At 47.7% G+C, this 24,018-nt stretch overlaps 1 protein-coding gene across 2 annotated transcripts in view; it reads left to right on the plus strand.

Moving 5' to 3' along the window:
- The window catches only part of ASPM (assembly factor for spindle microtubules), a 1,022,684-nt gene extending 1,000,252 nt beyond the window's left edge, over positions 1 to 22,432 (plus strand). For both annotated transcript variants that reach the window (XM_069641523.1, XM_069641524.1), the window contains one exon: positions 21,409 to 22,432. In XM_069641523.1, coding sequence (XP_069497624.1) covers positions 21,409 to 21,511 — 103 coding nt within the window. In that variant the 3' untranslated portion in view covers positions 21,512 to 22,432. The remainder of the gene's footprint in view (positions 1 to 21,408) is intronic.
- Positions 22,433 to 24,018: the final 1,586 nt, after the last annotated feature.

Here is a 24,018-nt window from a genome sequence, read left to right on the forward strand (position 1 = left end):
AGTCATTGGCTGTGGTCAGTATGACGCAGAGACCAGTGATTGGTTGTTACTACGAAAGACAGATCAGAAACGAAACTGATACTGTTTTTTTCTTTACCGAGGATTCCCAGCCTGACGACGGGGAATATTCATGAGCATGTGAATCCATGCCAGACCCATGCTGGAGAACAACAGTTACAGGTAAGTAACTTGTTCCTTTTGTCTTCACAGGCGGAGGTGCAGCGTGAAGAAATGGCCGCAGCCGATGGATCAGGTGAGTCAGCACTGCGTGTAAAGGTTGCCTTGCTAACCTGTTCTTGTCTTTGCAGGTGCTGTTGTTGACTGGATTCCGGAATGGTAAGTATAATTCTTGCAGGTTCAGGATCGAAAGAAGAAAGGCTGGAACAGACTCGGTGAGCGTTCTGCTGCAGATGCAGAATAACGCGAAGCACGTTTCATCTATCGGGTGTGGTTTAAATAGCCTTGGAGTGATGAGGCGTCTTCCTCCACGGCCCCGCCTAGGTAAGAAAAGAGTTCCAGTTCCAGAAGAGTTCCAGTGCTGTATCCAGGGAGTGGAGCTTGCCCCACCCAGGTAAGAAAGTCGTTCCTGTTCACAGAGGACTTCTAAGTGGCTGGTAGGTAAGCAGCATGGTCTGCTGCAGGTAAGTCCACCCAAGCATCTTCATACATAATATGAGCCCGGCGCTTCCAGTGCCGGGACCGATGACTTTGATGAGCCTGGTGCCACCGGCGCCAGGACAAGGTCCAAAAGGTCCCAGTGGGGACCGGCTGGTGCCTAAGATAACGATTAGGGGCCTGCTTCCAAGGATGTTGGGCTGTTCCTGACTCCTTGGAAGCAGTGATCATGACACCATCCCTGTCCTTGATGACATTTGGGAGAATCATCTCTGGAGCTTAAGGAACCCATTCAAGGACCGGTTTGAGACAGAAAAGGTGCCTTATGACCCAAAGTGTCTGCGTATGCGGGCCAGTCCATATTCAGTGGTTTCTGCTGCAGATCTTAAGCACTCTGCTAACCCATCTTCTCCATGCACGCCCCCTCATGTCCCCAATAAGGAAAAAAAAACAGCTTGACTGTTGGAAGTGCATCATTTCAATGAAGGCTACCTCAATCATTGCAGCCAATTCCATGGTTATCCTTTCCTACTATGACGGGGAGTTAGGGTACAATATGGGCCCCATCCTGATTTTCTTGCCTGATGACAAGAATGGAGTTTTCTCACTCCTCTGTAAAGGCGAAGCCAGATCGGGCCTTGCTATATCTGTGGCCTTTGATATTGTGGACACTGGTTTCCAACAGATGGGAAATGGAGCTGTCTTAAGTCATCAGGAATGGCTGAAGGCAACCAATTTCCTACCAGAGGTACAATGGAGAGGTCCTCTTTGGGAAGGTGGTTGATGACGCCCTCCAAACCACCAGGCTGATGGAGATGAGGCTCACTCAATGGGCACTCTTCAGCTGCAGCATCCGCCCTTTTGCTCCGGAAAGACATGTTTTTCCTAAGAGGTGACTTGAGTACAGACCTTCCTACCAGTCTGTCGTACCATTCAAACACATATGAAATATCTGACCGCTTCAAGGGAAAGTCCCAGGTCTACCATGGCAACCAGCGCCGCTGCGGTTCCTCTCACAGCAGTGACCAATCCTTCAAGCAGGCATGGCCTCTCCAATTTCGTCGACCAGTGGCTCAACATCACCACAGACGATTGGGTGGTATCTTTAATTCAGCACAGATGCAGACTGGAGTTCGGTCCACATCATCCCACAATTCTTTCCTCCACAAAAGTGGAGAAGCACCTGTCATTGCTATGACGCAAGATCCAGTGCCTCCTTTCCAAATTTGCTGTCGAGCATGACCCTGCTAACTATCCAGGCCAAGGTGTCTATCCGAGATACTTTCTCATTCCAAAGAAATACAGCATCTCGAGGCCCATATTAGACGGAAGACTGCTCAACAAGTTCATTCAATCTCAAACCTTCTGGATGGTCACGCTGCAGCCTGCTATGAGCAAAAATCAGAAAGTGGTTTTTCTGTCCTCACTGGACTTAAAACATGTATTTCCATGTTCCAATTCATCAACGCCAGAGACTGTTCCTAACGTTTAACATGGCAGGAAAGCATCAATTCAAGGCCTTGCACTCCTGCCTCAAGTCCATGCTGAGGGTGTTCACAAAATTCCTCGCACCAGCAGTGGCTCACCTGTCATTCGGGTATCCATGTCTACCTGTACTTAGATGACTTGCTGGTCACGGCGGCCGCTCTCACTCTGGCGCTTCAACACACACAAGCTACGATTATTTGTTTATCATCGCTGGGATTCTCTGCAAATTATGCAAAGTCCTGCTTGGCTCTTTTTCAACACTCTGTCTTGGCATCCCATCTGAACCCGCTGTCCTGGATTTCCACCCCATTAGATGAGTGAAATCCTTCCAAATGAAAGCCCACCTGCTTTCACAGAAATTGCCTGTGCCAATACGCAGCCTGAAGTCCCTATTGGGAATGATGTATTCTGCATTCCCCTGATCCAGCACTGGAGACTACGGATGAGGCCTCTCCAAGAATGTCTTTATGCCCGCTGGAAACACATTCTGGCAATTGGGAAGACAAAAGTCTTCAGAAACAATCCTTCCATGATACTGTGGGTTGGTGGCAGTGCGTTCCTATGTCACCAAGTGACGGTCACGACTGATGCTTCCCTAGAATGCGGTAGAGCCCACATGGGCACTTACAATGCCACGTGCCCCTGGTCAAAGGAGGGGAGAAGATGCTACACACCAACGTCTTAAAGCAGTGCTCTGGGCCCTGAAATCGTTTCTCCTCCAGCTACTGTTGGGTAGTTCAGTTGTTCACCGACAGCATGAATACTATGTTTTACATCCGAATACAAGGCGGCATCCATTCTCCCATTCTGTCCTCCAAAGCCCAGGCCCTGTAGAAATGGGCTGCAGCCCCCAAGATGTTCCTCATTCTGTTCCATTTGCCAGGGATACACCACATGGCGGCAGGAACACTACCTCAGCAGTGAACTGCGAACCTGACACGAATGGCAGCGTCTGCAAAACCAGGTTCATCACATCTTCCATCTGTGGGGAGTTTGGGACATTGACCTCTCTGCCACCGAGGCTAACAGGAAATGCAGGGCCTTTCACACAGGAAGCTTGGGGGACACGTTTGCATTCCCATTTCCTCTCATCCTGCGAGTCCTCGAAGCTTTTAGACTGCATCAGTGCAGACTGACCTTGGTGGCTCTTGCCTGCCCGAGACAATGCTGGTTCTCAAATTCTCATTCGCTCGTTGGCACCTCAAGCAAGTTACCTCACGCTTCAACCTTCTATCCAGAGAAAACAGAGCAGTGCTGTACCATGACCCGCCCACCCTTAATCTGACGGCCTGGCTCCTCTGTTCCTAGAATGTGGACAAATTCCTATACCTTCTGACTGTTAAAATGTTCTCGCCAAAGCCTGAGCATTGTCCACAGTTTCCAGTTAAAAAAGCAAGTGGAAATCTGTCACTGTTTGGTGTGCTGCCCAGGAAATTGTCCCCTTCTGCTTACAAGCACAGGCTGTCTTGCCTTACCTTTTGTCTCTGGCTCGGAGTGGCTGTGCTCATTCCTCAATCAAGGTACACCTTGTAGCTATATTGGCATACCCCTGCAACTCCCTCTCTATAGTCTCCCAGACTCATTAAAGATTTCTTTAAGGGGCTGTTCCGTTCCTTCCCTCCAGTTTAAGCACCAGCTCCTGCCCGTCAGTTGAATATGGTCCTTTCAAACCTGATGGGTCCTCCCTTTGAGCCTCTACACAGATCCATTGTAAAATTCTTGTCATGGGAGACTGCCTTTTGGGGGAAATCCATGCTTTTTTGTGCACGACTTCTTACTTAGTATCATCCAAGGTTCCGTCTCAGTTCCGTCTTAACAAGCCTGTAGTTTTGCATGTTTTTCTTTTGGTTCTCCCTCTGCTCCGGTGGAACATTTCTTGCATTATTTGGATGTTGTGTGAACTTTGAAGTTCTATGTCGCTCGCACCAAACTATTCTGCCATTCTTCTCGGCTATTTGTGACTTTTGGTCCTTCAGCAGTTGGCAAGTCCTCCATTTCCCGTTGGCTGTCTACATCTCGTACTGTCATCAGCTGGTCAACAGGTAACTTCCCGGCAGACTTAGAGCTCACGCTATTGCTGCTACTACAGCGCTACTCTCCTGTGTTCCACTGATGGGTATCTGTAGGGCTGGCACATGGAGATTGGTGCTTTCCTTTGAGGTTTAACAGTGTCAACCGGGATTCCACAGAGTATATGGTTTTCATATCAGTTTAGATCTTTCATAGATTCACATGCAACCCGCCGCCTACCCCGTTTATGGCTTTTCTTGACTAATATTGCCACATTTAAGTGCGCTTGCCAACTGGCTGTGAGGCAGTATGACCCACAACTGCTATAACAGAGCACTAAAGTGAAAGCAATTTTAACTTTTACATGTAAACTGCTTTTACTGTTACAAAGGATTCACAGCTTGACGAAGGGGAATATTGAAACAGCATGCAAGTCTATGAAAGATGATAATGCTGGAGAACAGGAATTTCAGGCAAGTTACTTATTACCCCCTCCCCCCAAGTGGGGGACCACAGACCAAAGACGGTTTCCATAAGCTACAGTACATTGGAAAGAAAAGCAGGCTTGGTTGGAGCAGTTTTTTTTCTGCCACAGTGGAATTCTGGGAATCTGCATCAATTGTGAGTGCATCACTGCACACCAGGACGCAGCAGTTTAACATAGTACCAGATTAAAACATTGATGCAATGTGCTCAGTCTTCTGTCACAGCCCATACTTTTCCAGTACCAATGTTTGTAGTTGCACACTTTCGTAGTGCTTCACAGGATTCTAAAGTGTCCCTAAAATAGCAAGTTTGTGTTACAGAACAGTTGGAAAGTGATTAAATACATTTGTTATTAAATGGGATCTTTGTTTTTGGCTAGACAGGATGAGTAGTTTCTTAAAAATTCCACTTGTGTGCTAGTTTTTGAAGTGTCTGAAAGAGGAAATAGCGATGCTACTGTACAAAGACCACTGGGGTATGCAGGCATTATTATGATGTAAGAATTGTATTGATTTGCATTGTAAGGTGTATGTCACAGAGAAATGCAAATCACCAGCAACATTGTTTAAAATCTGTGTGAGAGGGGTTGTTGTGGGCCTATGAAATGGAAGGACGAAGGTGGCAGTGGTGGGCAAAAACAGGGGCTAGGTGGGGGACCTTGCTATGTAGGTAGTGTTGGGAGGGTGGTTGTGTGGAACCAATTGGGACCTGTGAGCATAAAAACGCAGGTTGGGAAAGTCTAGGTTGGGACCTCTACCTACATCCAAAACTAGGAATCTGCAGTTCATTAAATTATATAGGCCTGCAAGTCTTTGCTCTACCAGATAACCCAGAAATGAATTCTGGGGCTTGGTATTTTATTTGTAAAGTGTAACCATACATAATCTGTCCTACAGTTATGAGCATTCTCTGGTTGTCTGATTTCACCAGATCTTACGGGGGTTCAGTGGACCTGTACCTTGCAGAATGGGAGTAGGCTCTGAAAGTGTGTGCTTGCCTTGGGCTTCTAGGTTCCATTCAGTAGTGCCTCTGGAGCTCTGCCTACTTTAACACAGTTTGCTACTTTCGACGGCAAGGTACGGCTCTCCTCAATGTAGGGCCCCTTGTCCACGGCCCAGTATACTCTTCCTTATTCTGGCTCCCCTACATCATTCTTTGCTTCTCTAGCAATTCTAATTCTTGGCTCTGTTTGTGGTGTCCTGTGACCATGAACAACAGATAAGTTTTGCCTTTTCTCAGACTGGTTAACAACAGACTTCCTCACAGTGGCAGATGAGATGTACATCTGTTTATTCAAGGACCAAGTGCTGTTGCGTACCAATTGGAATTCCTACCTAAAATCACCCCAGACTTAATCTTAATCCAACCAATTTTTTTCAGCAATGCTTCCTCATCAGCGGAAATTACTCTTCATTCACTGGATGTAATGAGAGCCCGGAAATAATAACTCTGTGAGTAAAGGTTTTTGCAAGACCAACCAGTTGTTCGTGGCCTTCAACCTTGCCAACAAGAGATTATTTCTGCCCAATTTATTCCTGTCGCTTATCTCCTCTAGATCTTTCTACCCGTAATCCTGATAACCTGAGACTCCAGTCTCAGACTTATCTTACTCCGTCAATATTGCCCTCTGGAACTTCAGAACACTTTGTAATAAAGCCCATTCTTTTGTAGATAACTTTTCCCGCTTTCATCTTTATTTTCTCTGCATTACGGAGACCTGGCTCTCTCCATCTAATACTATCATGCTATCCATACAGGTTTTGCGTCTACCACCCTTTGGTTCAACACACTTGTTTCTCCTGCTGGTTCTTATCCCTCAGTAAAGGACTCTCAACCTGAAAGGAAGTTGCCTTGTTCCCTTTTACCTCACATGTTAAAAAGAGTTTCTAATTTATTTATACCGCGCCGAAAGTCCACAGGCATCAGGGCGCACACGAAGACTAAAGAAAAACAAAACACAGGACAATGTATCAGGAAGAAATGACGTCAACATGAATCCTTGTGACTCCATTATGTAATTTTTGTAACTTTAAACCTACTGAAACCACAGAACCAGATCCCCTCAGTAATACTAGCTTTTCTGTCAATAGGTATGGAGAAGGAAAACGGGGTAGTCTTACTGTGACGAGGAAGAGCAGGAATGGAGGCTGCATACTGTGACAAGAAAGTCACATGAAACCAATACTTTAAAAAAAAAATTAATTTAATGGCAAACATATCGTAGTACATGGGTTACATGTCAAGCTATTAGCAAGGTCTCAGGCTGTTAGGTTGCATTGTTACAGTTCCAGAAAGGTGAGTAACAATATAATACATTGGCTTATCGGAGCGTAGGTGAACAGAGATTAGATGCAGAATTTACAACTTAGTCTGCTGGGAGGCTGGACATATGTGACTGATTTTTGGACCATACATTTTTGGGTCGGGAGGGCTGGGGCAATGAATTCACATATTCCTCCTCACAGTTCTGAGTCCAGGTGAGGGCTGACAGCCAGGTTTTGGAATTGGGCGCAGGGGCCCGTTTCCATTTCTGAAAAATACATTTCTTGGCAACCCTACAACTTACATTCACAAATGTCAGCATTCTTTTATTCGGGATGTTGTCCCACTTGCCAAACAGGGCACCAAATGGAGTACGGTCAATAGGGACCCCAATTATGTCAGAGCGTTTGGAGAATTATATCCCAAAATTCCTGTGACCGGACACACGACCAAAACATGTGTAGATGGTCGGCCGATTCCGACTTACATCTGGGACAAGAGTGCAGTGTATTACGGCTGAATTGGTTGTGATTTTGGGGAGTGTAATACAGTCTGTTCAGAAGTGTATACTGCATACAACGGAACCTGAAGTTAAGAGAGACCCGACTTGTATGTGAGCTCATGTATCCCCATTGGTGGTCAGTTAGGTCCGTACCTAGCTTATCCAATAACATTTTGTATAGGGTGCACACTATTCTACGAGTACCATATGCATTGGCTATATATTGTATCTCATGGATTTCTGGGGGTTCTGATGGAAGAGATGTTCATAATGCACGTACTGCTGCTCGGAGTCTATACTATTGGAGTATTTCCAGCCCAGAGCCAGTATGTTCCTTTCGCCTGGTCTGAGGTGTAATGAGCTTCCCATTTGGAAACTGGTTTTCCAGCACTCTGTAGCCCATCCCACTCCAGTGAGCAGTTAGTGTAGAGTCCCATGTGACACCCAGTCCCGGGAACCACCACAGAGGGAGCCATCTATAATATGGGCATGTGCCTATGCTGGGCGGTAAGCTATAGCGCCATGCCTTCAGGGTGGTAGACACTGTGTCAAATGTACAGTCATCACTATTTGTGCGGTTCAAAATAAGCTTTTTAAGATCAGAGCCGTCACTTTCCAGGCTTTCCAGCCTGACGTGCGGTGGTTGTTGGGTATCGCCATACAAGAATTACGCATATTGGGCTTGCGCTGCTTTCCAGTACAGTTCAAGCTCCGGTGCAGTGAATCATCCCCTTCGTGCCTTGAAACACTTGTGTAAAGGCGCGTTATAAATGCCATATCATACTATAAGGCAAAGTCCTATCCAACCATTTTTTCTGCACAGCCCCAGCATGCCATAGGAATTGTGCACATAGCCCATGATTTTTAGAGAAGAATGGTTTCCCCAGCCAGACGGGTACCTTGTCAAAATGTATAATTGTTTTGGAACCAGTACCATCTTCACCAAGGATAGCCTGCCGAACATAGTAATGGGAAGTGCCCGCCATCTGTTCAATTTACTCGCAACGTCATTGCTGGATAATTGGCCAACTATAAAGTCGGCCTCAACCTAGTCACCCTCACTCCTAAGTATTTGATTCCACCCGGGGACCAACAGAGGGGGAATATCCCATTTGGTTGTCAAATATTACTCGTAAGTGGGAATATTTCAGACTTATTAGAGTTAATTGTAAACCCGGAGAAGCCACCTATGAGTCACATCACACAGAATAGGATCAAGGTTTACCTGGTGGTCCCTTAAAAAATAAAATTAAAAAAATAATAATAATAATTGTCATGTATTATATAGGGCATGAGCGGGAGAAGCCTATTTGCCAGCACCCTGGCAAACATTTTAGTGTCTACGTTCAATAACGGACAAGTCTGTAGGACCCACATTCATTACTCGGTTTACCCGGTTTAAGTACAATGGTTTTAGTGGCATCCCTCAAGGTAGCTGGAAGGATAGATACACGGAGTGACTCATTCCATACCTCGAGGAGGTGGGGGGATATTAGGGCTGCGTGTTCTTGATAAAACTCAGGGGTGAGACCATCAGGGCCTTACCCTTTGGGAGTTCTGCGAGAACCTTCAGTATCTCTTCCAGTGTTAAAGCATTCTCAAGCTCCTCCCTGGTCTGGGGGCTTATATACGACAGAGGGATCCCCTCCAGGAGGGAATGAATGCATGTACATCCCACTGCTGCCCAGCAGTGTATAGGGATCTGTAAAAGGCAGAGAATTTATTTAGGATCTCTTGGTCCGACCATTGGGGATTCCTCAGTTCATCAATGATGCAGTCCACTTGCGTACATCTGCCTTCTGTTTTGGCTATCCTGGCCAGTGTTCTACCTAGCCTTTCCCCGTCTCCGTATCTCCTAGCTGCCTGCGGCCGTGTGAAGTAACGTATTTCCCTAAGATCATGCGATTCAAAGAGCACTAGCTCAGCACGTATTTGTGCTAATTTCTCAGGTTTAGCTTGAGTGGAGTATTCCAATTCCAGTCCCTTATTGTTTTCAATACTCCCGCCTCCCTAGATATGGACATACCACGGATATAGACCATGAAGGCCTCCCATCTCACCCATGTAGAGTACAGGCAAAGTATGTTTCGATATCCAAACAAATCTCCTTGAGTACAATATTCCGGAGTGCTTCCGATTTAAACCTCCAGGAGTTCCGGGGTACAGGGAACATTCCCAAGACAAGGAAAGTGTCACTAGGGAGTGGTCTGAGAGGGTGCAGGGTTGTATCCCTGCATTCTTCACTCTGCCCATAGTGAACTCGAGATTAAAAACAAATCTATCCATGATGAGCTGTCCTGGACTGAGGAATGTTATGTATATTGTCTTTCCTGTGGGTGGAGTGATCGCAACGCACCCTGCAGCCCTAGGGTGTCAGTGTGTGCCAGAAGGCTACGAGCTGCATGTGAGTGGGATCTGAGGGCTGACCCTGTTCTATCCCAACTAATATCTAGTATTAAATTCATATACCCCCTCCAACCCCACCCCATAAAACCGGGATCTCAATAAACCCCATCAGACTGGATAACACGTTGTCTAAGAATTCAGGGTTTCTATGTTGGGACAATAGGTATTTACCAACAACAGTTCAGTACAAGCAATAATAAAATGCAGAATTACGTATCTGCTCTCGGGGTCTACATAGCTCTTTTTCAACGTAAATTTAATCGACTTATTGTCACAACCCCCCTAGATTGGATGGAGTATGTGATGAAAAATCTGTTTGCCCCCATGCCGGTGCAATACCCTTGGCCACACCCTCCCGGGCATGTCTCTTGTAGGAGAAGTATCTTTACCTCAGGTCTGTGTGCGTATGCCATAATTTTACGGGATTTAGTATAATTTCCCTGCCCCCTAACATTCCAAGACATTAGTTTCGTCTCCATCACTTAACCTGTGGGCTGTACGGTAGCGTGTCTCTCCCATCGCCTAATGCAATTACTGTCTCACAAACAGGAGCATAACCAACCCCGTACTCTGCTGCTAAATATTTTCCACTTTTCCTTATCTGCCTCGTAAGCGCAACCACCACTCGGCCATCTACTAGTTCCAAAAAGAACAATACCCCTCCTGCCCTGCCCACCTTCACTGCCCCCCCCCCACCTAGCAGTGTAGTACTCTCTTCCTGCCCACCCACCTTAGGCCTAACCCAACACGGCCTATTTCCAACATTTTGACACAACATCAACAATTCGCAACTGCTTTGGGGTAGGCTGTCGCTGTCGTGGCCCGCTCTACTAGTGTAACACAATACCACATGCTCCAGCGTGGCTGTGATAGCGGGGGACGTCTTATAAATACTATAGGCTCGCAGTACAATGAGGATTATGCATGGTCCAGCTCTGGGAGACCCCTTCAACTAGGTGGGGGTAGGGGGGTTCTCTGCATCGGGCTCAAGGTTGTCTGGGACTGGGATCTGTACTTCAATGAAATTGATTGCTTCGTCCGGGACCGTAAAAATAGAGCTTGCCACAGAACTGAAGTTTTAGCCGAGCCGGGAACAGCATGGCATTCTGAATGTTGCGGGCTCGGAGCAACTTCTTAAACCCTGCAAATAGGCGCCTCTCCTTCTGTACCGGAATGGAGAAGTCCGGGAATAGTCTTAACTGGGAACCCAACCTTAGTTCCTTCTTTTCCCAGCCGAGACGCAGCAGGTGGTCCCTGTGGCAGAAACTGAGGATCTTTGCTATAATGGGCTGTGGAAAGTCACCAGGTTTGGGTGTAGGACCCAGTGTGCACTCTCTACTGTAAAAAAAGGGGGAAAGAGCAGGGGAGCCCAGGAGGTCCCTGACTAGGTTCTCAACTGCTTGCTCCATACCCCCCAATAACGCATCCTCTGGCACTCCAACTTTCCTGATGTTATTCCTCCTGGATTGGGACTCAGTCATCGCATTTAGCTTTCACCAATTTCATATCTTTCACCAGGGACGTTACAGTATTGTGGAGCACCTGTGCAGTGTCCTCGCTCGCTCCAATCCTAGCTTCAGCTTCCGTAATGTGCCCGGCTTCCTTGGCAAGTTGTGACTGCATGGAGGCGACATTGGCTGTAATATCGTCCAGTTCCTCATGGACGGCCGCAAAGCCTTTCGCCAATGCCTCCATCATATGGGTAAGGTCAGGGGGCAGGTTTGTTGTTGGTTGCGTATGGTCTAGTTGAGAGCTAGACTAAGATTCCGGGTGTCCCCAGGGAGTGGCAGTTGCAAACCTGTCCATGGCTCTGGACTTCTTAATCCCCCCCCCCCACTTCCCCATACCAGTACCTCTAGTCATGCTGGACTGGCTGGATGTGCAGTGGTCAAGCACCCGTGGTGTCATAGGGGAAAGTACTGGCGGAGAAATTTCTTCAGTGTGCACTGCGCAACCCACAGCTCCCCTGCAGCACCCCTTGCTGGAGAACCCCTCGCATGTCAAGTGCACTGTTGCATCTGTGGCTAATACTGTGGATTAGGTGGTCGGGGTTAGCTGGGCTGTTGGCGCGGGAGCCAGCGGCAGGTTACTTGGCGCCAATCAGCTTTGATGGGTGGCCCTTGTTGGGTCCGAAGTGTGAGGTCACTGAACGAGAGGTCCTCCTACCATAGCAGTCAGGTCCTAAAGTGGTTCAGTGAGTACAAATCACCCTCAGGTCTAATAGCAGGAAAGTGCGCCCAACTCCACAAACATAAGCAGATTTCAGGAATTGCAGAGCCAACAGCCAGTCCAGTAGTGGATGGTAAGCATCCCTGGAACATGGCACAGCCCTCCCCACTAGCTCCGGTACCACTGCCTGGACAATGGTTACTAATCCGTTGTGGTCAGGGGGCAGCCGGGAGCACGGAGCCAGCTGCCTAATATCAACAGCCATGTACCAGTTTTGAAGCACAAGTCAAAACATTTCACCAGTGGGCCACATCAATATCAATGGTTGCGTGGGCCAGGATTCGGACCAAAGTACAGCCCAGTGACAGGGCCTCCGCACCAGCTCCAACACAGGTCTACTTGGGCCCAAAGGGGGCCGAGGATGACGGTATGTATCCCTCACCTCCAGGTAAGTAGCATAGGTTGGCATTCCAGCACGCAAGTTGCGGGCCTCTGGAAGTTAAGGCACTCTGCGTAGATTCTGTGCCATCTCCAAGGCTGTCCACGGTTATGTGCTCAGCAACAGGACTATGTGGGTCACGGACAGTATGTGGGATAACTGACGGTGGGAGAAATGGAGGTCCATCCAGATCCTAGCAGCAACGGCCCATTCAGGGGGCGTAGCACTCACCGGCCAGATCTACAGATGGAGGCGGTCCGTCCCCATCCAACAGGCAGCGACACAGTGATTTACATGCCAGGCAGAAGCAGCGCTCCAGTCCGGTCGTCCAGCCGGATGGCAGGCTAGACCAGGACAGTCCTCCACAGCTGGCTGTTGGAGAAGCTTAATCACCAGGTGTAAACCTCACCACAGGTTTTCTGTGCCACAGTGAGACTCTGATGATGCCTTCGTCCGACTGAAGGGGCTATGTCAAGATGTGGCTGTATGCTTCACCCCCTCTACTCCCCACGGGAGGGGCAGTCAGACATCCCTCACGCTGGCCGATGGGCCCAAGAGTCGGGCCGAGTTCTCAGTGGTATTAGCTGGGAAGGAACTGACGAGGCGATGGTCACCGTGGCTCAGCTCCGAGGTGCGCTCTCGCCGCACCACTGCGTAGTTTGAAGCGGGCGGCCACTCCGCAGGTTTCTTTTATCGATCCGGCCGACTGGGCAGCAGCAGACAGCAGGGCGGTTTCTGGCCACCATACGTGACCCTTCCTCTCTCAAGACGTGTGGACAGTGGGCTGAGCGCGCCTCACCTCGCACCAGGCCCTTCCAGTTCCTACTGCCACTTCTTCCAGAAATGGCACCGTCCTTCGCCTTCACTCAGTTTTTGGCTGACACAACAGGGCTCCACTACACCGAACCCCGTCAGGAATATATCCAGTTGTAGCTATGACCCTCCGCCAACCATTTATTACATTTACAATTGAAAATTCAGCTATTTTCGACATATAATGCGGGTCATGTCGTAGCAACGGCAGATCCTCCTCCCTCCCCACCACATGAAACCAATACTTAACTTTTGCCCACGCCAACTAGCTTTTTAAAGACCTCCTTTGTGCAACGCGCGATCAAAAGCAAAGCAGGACTCACCATGGTGTCAGACGCTTTGGTGAGGAGCAGCGAGCAAAGGCTGAAGCTGACCACGGGAGAAACACCAAGCAGGATAACAGCACTCTGCTGGTCTCCCAATACAATGGGTACCTGCTGGAGGTATCCAGAACGAAAAAGAGCTAAAGGCAGCCCTCCATCACGGGAAAGAGAAAGTAACCGAGCCAACAGTGCTTCTGACATCTGCTTCAGCAGGAGACGCCGACTGCGCAGGTGAACAGGAGCAAGAAATCAGTCGGAGGAGGAGGAGCACCTTTGTACGATGCCAGAAGAAACCCACGGGCATCCCCAAGTCTGGCAGGCTGCTGGAAAGCATAGTCTCATCCCAAGAAGGCAGAAGGGGCTGTGGGAGTGGCCGCCAACGAGAAGGGATAACCAAACACCAGTTGATCGACAGGGATGCTGCAGACCGCAGAGAACTCCTGAACGCTGCCAGAGCCTCAGAGGGGGGAAGCACTGCTGCCTGGAAGATACGCACCAGAGAAGCAGGTACGCCGACAGAGAGCAGTGTTGGAGGTCCGGGAGGTGTCGGGGCGCAACTGTGGAACAAGGAAAAGAGGGTCTGGGACCCTGAAAGAAACCGTGCAGAAGGGAGTATATACTTTGCAGGAGAGTAAACCAAGTCATTACAACAGAATATTGAGAGTCTGGTACTTACACCCATATAAGAACTTACGAATTAGGCGGTCTGAGACCCTGAGAGAAACGTAGATAGTCCATGAGAGGACGTACGCTTGACAGGAGAGTAAACCAAACTATTACAATCACGCTTCACGAGTCTGGGACTCTCACCCACATGTGAAGTCGAAGAGACTGACCCGAAGAAAACCCATGCTTGGCAGGGAAGTACACCAAGCTGGTATGATAAAGAACTGTGAGTCTGGGACTTGCACCCCTGTGAAAATATAAAAGTACAGTGACATTTTACCTAAGAAGATACAGGGTCTGGAACCCAAAGAAAAAACTTTCGTAAACACACTGGGCTTCATCAGAAGTTGGGCGGTAGCCCTAAAATGTGGCAGTAACGGAATTAGCGCCGCCAATAATGCTCTGCCGGAACACGACTCAGTGCAAATACCACCAGCCACAAAAATGAGCTGGCGCTATTACAGCTGGCGTTAATAGCACTGTCAACACAAAGCACAATTACTGCAGTATCACAAGTCCATGTACAGCGGTATTAGCGCCAAAAAACAGCACTAATACAGCAGAGATTTACCTCTAGCTGGAGGTAAATGAAAACAGGTACCGGAAATGTAGAAACGGGTGCACCCGAGGGCTACGTAAGGCACACCACTACCCCAAACTGTGTTTCCAACACCATGCTGCCATTACTTGCAGCGAGATGGGACAGGCATCTCCACTGCACCTGGAAGTGGAGATGCAGTTCAACCAGGCCAGGGCACAGGGAGTACAGGTGGTGGTGGTGGTGGTGGTGGTGGTGGTGAGGAGGAGTAGGAGGGTGAGGAGAGGCCAAGTAATGCGTGCCCCCATCCCAAGGGTTAGGCCCACACCCTGGACCCTCACTGACACCCAGTTGGTGGGACTGTACTGCCTCAACAGGTAGACCATAACTGAGCTGCTCTGCACAATAGAGGACGACCTAGGAAGCAGGATAAACATCCGGACAGCCGTGCCCCCCCCTACTGAAGCTGGTGGCCGTTCTCCAATTCTTAGCGCCTGGCACCTTACAGCGCTCTGTGGCCATGATGCACGGCATGGCGCAGCCAATACTCTTTGCAGCGTTGGTCCAAGTGCTGGTTGCGCTCCTGCAGCATGTGCTTTAGCACATTGCACTGCCCACCACTCCAGCCCAGGTAAATGCCATGAAGGCAAAGTTCCATGCAATAGCTCAATTGTCAAATGTAATGGCAGCCCTGGACTACACCCATGTTGCGTGGGTGGCCCCCCAGGCCCACCAAGCAGTCTACAGAAATTTGAAGCACTACCACTCACTCAATGTGCATTTCCCCTGCGACCCCAACCTCATTACGCACTGATGTGCCCACTAACCAGGTTCTGCGCAAGACTCCATGGACAGGGGACAGCGGACCTGGATAGTGGGTGAGTAAATCTGCCTGGACGCATTCACTGTGAAGCACCTGACCAAATTGGGGGGGGTATGCGATGAATGACACAAAGCAAATCCTGACCAGCAAATGCAAGTGTAGTACCTGGGCGGCCCTAGGACCAACGTCTGAGTACTGTACAAGGTGCATGTACATGTTGGCCACACCTTGACGGACAAGTGGCCCAACACATACATCATCGTTGTAAACCACACACATGACTACAAGTACCACAATGCATCATGCATGATCCTAAGGAATACCAGACAAATGGCAACACTGCCCCAAGATCAGCATGGAAGGCCAGTTGCAAACCCTACATGCCACGAGCAAGAGAGCAATACACTGGCCCAAGGCCATCTACATGAACTCATGTCCCCAGCAGACACATTACCAAGCAACTACAGCGATGTCACAGGGTGCATGTGAAGGTCAAAGAATGCATGATACCAGTGACGCTACATGCAGACATATTGTAGAGGCACATGCCATGTGATTAGTCCCCATACGGATGCACATGATGTCCATTGCCCTGATACAGAAAAGTCCATCGCACATTTCACAGTGACTTATGTGTGTGCCTTTCCCCATGCAGATGACTCCAGATATCTTCAGCTGACCTGGCTGATGACCCCTGTGCGCGATCCACGACATGGCATATAACCACGCTCACAGCAGGACCTGTGTGTATTGAGCATACCTTTGTACTCCTGAAGGCATGATTGCGCTGCCTAGATCGCACCGACAGAGCCCTTATGTACACACCAGAAAAACTAGACTCGATTGTGCTTGCGTTTGCTAAGTTGCACAACATTTGTGTAAGGTGGAATGTACCCCTACCCCTGACGTGGACATACCACCCCCAGAGGATGATGCAGTACCTGAGGCAGGTGCCAGACCAGGCACCGTCAGAGATGACGTGAGGGAAAGGAGACTGGCTCACCAAGCACTGATTGACAATTTCCTTTGAATCATTTCCCTTGCACAAGCCATGCACCACTGTGTGACTGTCACATTTGTACATAAACTCCACAATGACACAATCAGGAATGTCCTCACATTGGTGTAGTTCAACTGGTGTATTCAAACCATCCCTCCCACCACCAACTCCTCAGCACACTATCCCCCCACCAACTCTTCGACAACCAGTGATCTAGATCGCAGATGGCACAGGGACTGCCGCCTTGGTGGGCTCTTCTGCGAGTTCACTTTTGGTGATGGAAGTAGAAGGAATGGACCCTGGCCCCAGGAGCTGTTGGCGTACCAATTCATTGCTTTGCCGGATAGCCTCCTGGATACTGTTGCGTGTGGCCTGCATGTGTCTTGCTGGTTGCGCCTAAAGGCCTCAATCTCCCTCTGTCTCTGTTCCATGTTCCCCAGCCTCTGCAGCACCATGCCAAGGGTGGGTGAAGGTTGCGTAGGAGAGGGCCTGCCAATTGACTAGGTATCGGTATCCGGCTCAGGTGTACGAATTCTGCGGTAGCGGGCTCGGCTCTCAGGTGAGGTCGAGGACTGCCGGCAGAGACTGCGACCAGGGGTTGTTGCCACTTCCGCCTCTGATGTTACCGGGCTGCTTTCTATGTGTCTCCACGGTCACTCCGGTAGGTGGTGTATCCCCATGGCGGTGCCCGCGGATGTCTGCGTCCGTGTGCGTGCAGTTGCCATGGCCGTGCTCCTGGTGGGCTGGGGGGATGGGCCTGGTCCTGCTGTGATGTGGTTTGATGCTGCGGGACATCCGCCCGGCATGGCCCATGTGCCACATTGCAGGGTGGTGGCGGTGGTACTGGCGGGTCCTGAAGGGTGGGACGTCCCACTCCCAGATGTGCCTGCCGCCTCGTCATCAGAAGCCTCTGGTGTTGCCGCCTGTAGGGGACATAGGAGATGTCAGTTTTCATTCACCCATGTGTTTTGGCATGCAGGGCATTCATTACATGGTGCTGAAAAGGGTCCCTAGACTATTGGGCTGATGTGCATGGTTGGTCAGGGGTTCACTATGATGGGGAAGGATGCGGATATTTGTGTGCCACATGGCCAATTGGTCTTTGGCTTGTGTGTGGGGATGGCAAGGCATACGTGATGAGGCAGCTGTTTGGCTGGAAAGATTTGGTCCCCATGCACCCACGTCCCCTCCACGGGTGCCACTCTAATGGGGGTGTGTGTGTGTGTGTGTGTGTGTGTGTGTGTGTGTGTGTGTGTGTGTGTGTGTGTGTGTGTGTGTGTGTGGGTGTGGGTGTGTGGGTGTGTGGGTGTGTGGGTGTGGTGGCTTGCTACATGGCACTGAAGGTCCCTTGCCTCCCCTCCCCACTTTTGTGACTCATAGGGGTGGCCTTGGTACACTGGCACATGGCTGCTGTGGTTGGTGGCTGAATGGACTGAGGTGTGGTGCCGGAGGGCAGAGTCAGGGCAGCACATGCTCTCTGGGCTGCACCCCCACGTGCCTCTAAATTTAAAGGGGAAGAAGGTTTTTTCTGGTGAAGAGGGTTAGTCTCCCGTCCCTTGGAAGGGACACCCATGCAGTATGGAGGAAACGGTACTATGGACTAAGAGTACGTTAGTCACTACGGTGAGTAACTTCTAATTTTCTACAGGCCCTAGACACCGTCAAAGGATTTTTCAGTAGAATTACATATGTGCCTTGGACAGAGCTGGGTGCAGCTGTTATTTCTCATATATTTTAGCCCTTTCTTGTGGTCAATATCGCGTTTGCCCCTGGACAGTGGCTTGGCCCTAAAATGGTTATTTCACAAGATCCTTTGTTCTGTCCTTGGGCCATCTTATCCCTTTGCCTTCCCCAGGTTGGTCAGAAACGGGAAAACCCTTATTTGGCCATGCAGAACCCCGCGCAAAGCGAAGCTTTCACAGGCTTCTGCATGCCTTATGTGTGTGCCTCCAGGATCATGGCTTGACTGTCTAGTTCCAGAACACATCCTGGGTGCCAGAGAGTCTGGTGTGCTGGGAATAACTGGGACCACTGTGGTCCGTGATTGGTCCACGTCTGGCATGCCTGTATGTGAGCAGATCTCTCCATTGCGTCCTCTTCATTTTGGCGCAAAGAAGAGTCTGGATAAGAGAAGGCTCCAAACACCCATACCGGGTCGATCTCTTGCATTCACAACGAACCTAGGATAGGATCCAAGCATCCTGAAACCATGAAGCAGAGCCGAGGAACCGCTGGTGACCTGCTGGAAGGTTTGGCACCCTGAGCCTGCTATTGTCCCACAGGATCCCCCTGTTTCTGATCGAACTTATGTCTGCAAAGGCACTTCAACCCATTTGAATAGTGGGACCAACTATTCACGGCACCTTAACCTGAAAGCAAGCCTTCTCGGAAGTGCTCCTGAGCCAGCCAGTGAACCGACCAGCTTGCACAGGATCTTTGCTCTGGAACCGCTGCCGTCTCGATTTAACACTTGAGACTTTGGCGATCGTAAGCACTGGGTATAAGGCACTCTCCTGCTGAGTTTCGTACACCTAGGTGCCCTAGGTCTTGATTTAGGAGAGTGCACCTGAACCAGAGTACACAGGGTCACTGCGTTGCCCAGCCGTGGTGACGCACTATGATGGTGCGCTGCTGCTGTGCCCCCCCTTTGCCCTGAGATGTGCTGCAGTGAAATAGAGTTGATCCCTTCTCCAGGAGAGGATAAATTGTCACTGCCCCGCCACGGAATTGTCCCTAGAACTCAGCTGCTGAAAGCCGCACAGCCGCACAATTGCAGCATTGGAAACCGCAACCGAAGTGGACTCGACTGCTGAAGTTTGGTCCGGATTGCTCCTTGGGTCGGTGAGTACTTGCAACCCTTACCAGTGGCCCTATGGTGCATCCATCCATTTTTATGCATGAGTGTCCCCTGAGGGCCACTCACCTTTATCGAGGTAGCCTGTGCTACTGTCCTATTACCATCTCTTGGAACCTGTACTGCCCTCTTGGGGAGACCCTTCTCGAATAGTGGGAACTTATTCTTCACTGCCTCAACCACCTTCCTGAGTCGCTACAGCCTCTGCAAGACACCCCGTTTTTGCTCTACCGCATCATCGAGTGTGTGCCCACAAAGTACCTTTGAGTGCTAGGCTCCACTCTTCTTATGAATTGGACTGCCTCTTAGTTAGGGTTTGATAAGTGAAGGACTGCCTAAAGTATATTCGCACTGTATGCTCCCTTTCATTACAAGTTGTGGAAACTTACTGTGTGCCATTTCTTTAGGCCATTGTAACTATATATGTTTTATAGTAAAGTGGTATTGGTTTAAGTATTACTGCAGATCTTTGCTTGTGTTTGTTAAAAAGGCCTTTAATAAATGTATATGTATTTTTGATATACACCTGACTGAGAGTAATTTGTAGTGTCCTTGACTGTGTCCTCCTTGTGGGTTTTCGATCCCCCTCACCCCTCCTGAGACCAAGTCTTGGCCGCCGCCAATGCTACCTTTATTGGTCTGACTTGTCCAGAAGGTTACCCTGTTCCAAAAAACTAGGCTGGCCTGCTGAACCTCGGCCCACCAGGTCAGAGTTCATAAATCCATTTTAACACTCTTCATTAATCTCTACCATCATCTCCTCCTTTTTGTCAGATCGGGTCCCCGCCTCTTTTACGAGAGATCATGTCTCTCTTTGAGATGCAGGCAATGGAACCGGTTCCTTTTGCAGACTGGGGCTTCGGTTAATATTCCACGATTTTTGCATTACCCTACAACAACCTGGCTGCCCTGAGGGTAGTCCTGGCCCTGTCATTTCTAAACCTGTCTTTACCGCTGGAACATTTCAAGATGATTAATCCTGCGCACATAGCCGAGTCTGTGTGTGCAGGGGACTGGATGTGTTTCCTGTTCCTCAAGGGTGCTTACCTGCATGTACCCATGTATCGGCCGCATCAGATGTTTCTGTGGTTCACGATTATGTCGTACTACTTCCAGTACAAAGAGCTGCCCTTTGGCCTGAACTCGGCCCCTCTTGTCTTCACAAAGCTGATGAATGCAACGGCGGCCCTGCTCCTTTAGGCGGGCCATCACCTGTACCCTTATCTGCATGTTATGGCTCTTATGAGTCTTTCTACTGGGGTGGGACCATTGGCAGCCATTTTAGATGTTAGTCCTGCTATATGTAGCAACTCTGCCTAAGAAATGTAATCTGGTGGAAGGCAGTCGAACTAAAGTTCAATGTGTAAGTTTACAGTTACGCAATGTATGTATTCTCTGGCAACATGCTAAAGTTAATTGGGTGCACCCATATGTATGCTTTGTATGTAAAGTACAATATATGTTTGGGAAGGTAGTTGACTGTACAATGAATGAGCTGTCCAGCTGTTTTCAGATTTAACCACCGGCTATAAAATGTGGTCATCAATACAAGTAAGTGTTAGATGTCTAAAATACAAGCCATAACTTGAACTTTCAAATATGGATGAATACATTTGAAAAGCTCTGTGGTATATTAATGATAATGCGACCTTAAAATGGTTATAAGACCGTTTTAATTTCAGTTTGATTATTGTAGTCCAAGATGTTATTTTATTATTTGTTGATTGAAGCTACCCAATTGTTGAAAGTAATTACTATTTCCTCCTTAAATAAGTAGGATTCTTCACTCCTGGACAAAAGGATTGCTTGATGCAGGAATTGGATATTACCCTACTAACTCCAGCAAAAATCTTTCTTTTTCTTTTTTTTTTTTTACATCTTTCTGCTACAAGGTGTAAAGCCTTAAAATCCCAAATGTGCTCTTTTTTTTGTTAATTGCTTTAGCTAATGTCCAAATGTTTCTTTATTTGCACCAATCATTACTAAATGTGGATATTTTCCTTTTTTGCCCCAGAATTAAACCTGACTGGATTTTGACAAAGGACAACGTGAAGGAAATTGAGGATCCGCTTAGAGCAATCCGACTGGTGATGGATACACTCAGTATCCCACAATAAATGTAAAAATTGTACAGAGTAAATATGTATACATTATATATAATTTGTCTGTTAAAAGAAAATATGAACTTGTGTAAATAATTCTATATGTTAAAACTTTGTGTCCTACTCCAGCCATGGATTCCCCTGTTACGAGTGATAGGATGTCAAATCAGTGTTTTTTTATATAAATGTACAGGTTTTATATTTGTATAATAGTATTGTACAATAAAGCACAAATAATGATGGAAACTCTCAGTAGAATCTGATTGTTTCTCATGTTTTAAATTATTTATGTTAAATGTATTAACCTTTCATTTTTGAAGTGTAATGAGTTGGTAATTACAATAGGTTAATCGTTTTCTGCACAGTGCTGTCTTTAGAACTACTCGTCTTGGAAAGGATAGAATAAAATATTGATGTGCCTTCTGGAAGTGTATTAAACACATCTCCCAAATAGAAAGTGCAAAATGCAAAGCTCATCCATTTAAGCACAGCGTATCTTGTGTAGGCACGTAGCATATTACCGAGCCATGTGGGCTCCTACATCAGACTGGTCCAAGTAATTAAACACCACAGACAATGGAGGAACATACACTCCTGCAACTAGACTTATGCCACATTTATGTTGAAATATATTGAACGTTTTAGCACTATCTAACTCACCTGATCTTTTATCGTTTAACTTGGCTTGCTATTTAACTACAGTGTTATTTCTATTGCGCACCCCAATGTGTTTATTCTTTTCTCTCCCCATCACTCTTCCCATAGTTTGACATGTATTTTTACTGTGCCAACTCATTAGATTCTACACTTCTGTACCACTTGCTCCGACTGTTGGGACACTTCTTCGTACTTTTTGCTTTTACTCTGAAATAATTTCCATAATTTCTGTTGCCTCAACTTGAATTCTATTTATTAAAGGTTGATATTTATCTTGTACTACAGGGTCATATTTTTTCACAATACTGTATTTTCATATTTTTTTGAATCACGTTGTCAAAATGTTTAATATAATGTAATAAATAACTAAACAAGTGGGCTTATCCCACCAATTAGACATTTCCCCTTCAAAAGAACAACTTCTGGCTCATGGTGTAACAATGTACATACAATGAGCCGACCCATACATTGCGCTTGTTCTGCAAGCTGCACTAGCCCTGCATGTAGAAATACCGAATGTGCAAACTGTTACAATGAGAACATGACCAACACATGATTCACGAGACATAATGTTAAAATTCATGCACATTGATCTATCATGGCTAGCACTTTTAACACGCTGTACTCAATATGCAAGTATGAATATTAGTAGTTCCTGTGGTCACCCAGTGAACCTTATGCTGATAATCTTTAAACAAATGTACTGTCCCTAATGGAAAGTTCTGAAAAGTTGGTGACTTTGATGTCCTGGAAAGCTGGCTTGCACCCTGGCAGATATGAGCTATGGCAGATGGGAGCATAACTAGTATGAGTCGTGCATCTATTACACACTAACCTATTTCACATTTCTAGAAAGCATTTTTCTTTCCTACAGATGTTGCGTTTGAACCTTTCCCTGCCAGTACAGCATGCTAGGACTTCTCAGGTGTTTTCACTCACTTGTGGTTCACACAGTAAGCTCTAGGAAAAGTCTATACATCAATGTTCTGCTCTTATGTTACTAGGTAGTTTGAAGATGGATGCCCTATTAAATGTTTACCTGCTGGGGACTCGAATGGTTCTACTGGTATCCAACCAATTTCTTTATCAATATCGCTGCTAGTTGATAAGGTGAAGTGGAATCCGCCAGCTGAAAGGCTGTAAATCTGGTAGACTGGGATGGCTTTGATGATTCTAAATAAATCATTGAATATGCTGTTACATCAGAAAATGAGGCTTGTTCAAAGACTTCCTTCATCCAATGAGAAGATTTTCTCCCTTTCTCCAGCATGGGGTCTGGCATGGATTCACATGCTCATGAATATTCCCTGTCGTCAGGCTGGGAATCCTCAGAAAAAAGAAAAGCAGTTTCACTTTACCCTGAAAACTGCATTTCTCCTCTAAATCAATCACTGTACTTTGGGCCATACTGCCCCATCTAATGAGCCATCTCCCTAAGCTCCGCCCCTGGTGGCCATCTTCAGATTTTTTTTTACTGCCTGTTTCAGTGTTGGGAGTCCTCTCATTTTGCTCTTGGAGTTGTTTGACTATTTTAAGATTTTTGGATAAATTGTTTAGTTTTTTTTCTCCGATTGTTTCCTCAGTCGATCAACTACCGACAACCGGGATCCCTTGACGGCAAAGATTTGCTTCATCGCCAGTTCTTTCTTCAAGTTTCGTATACCCAGGCTTGGGCCTACTTCGAGCCTTATACGATGTCCGAAGAGGAGATATGCGCAAAATGTGGACTATGCGAAGTCTATGTTGAGGACCGGCACCTTAAGTGCTTGAATTGTCTGCATCTGGACCACGATGTGGAAGGGTGTGAGATTTGTTGTGGTTCTTTGAGGAAAACAAACAAGGACCGTTACAGCAGGTTGTCAGTG

Source organism: Ambystoma mexicanum, chromosome 1q, assembly GCF_040938575.1.
Source record: "Ambystoma mexicanum isolate Mex_15411 chromosome 1q, UKY_AmexF1_1, whole genome shotgun sequence".
NCBI classification, from domain to species: Eukaryota; Metazoa; Chordata; class Amphibia; order Caudata; family Ambystomatidae; genus Ambystoma; species Ambystoma mexicanum.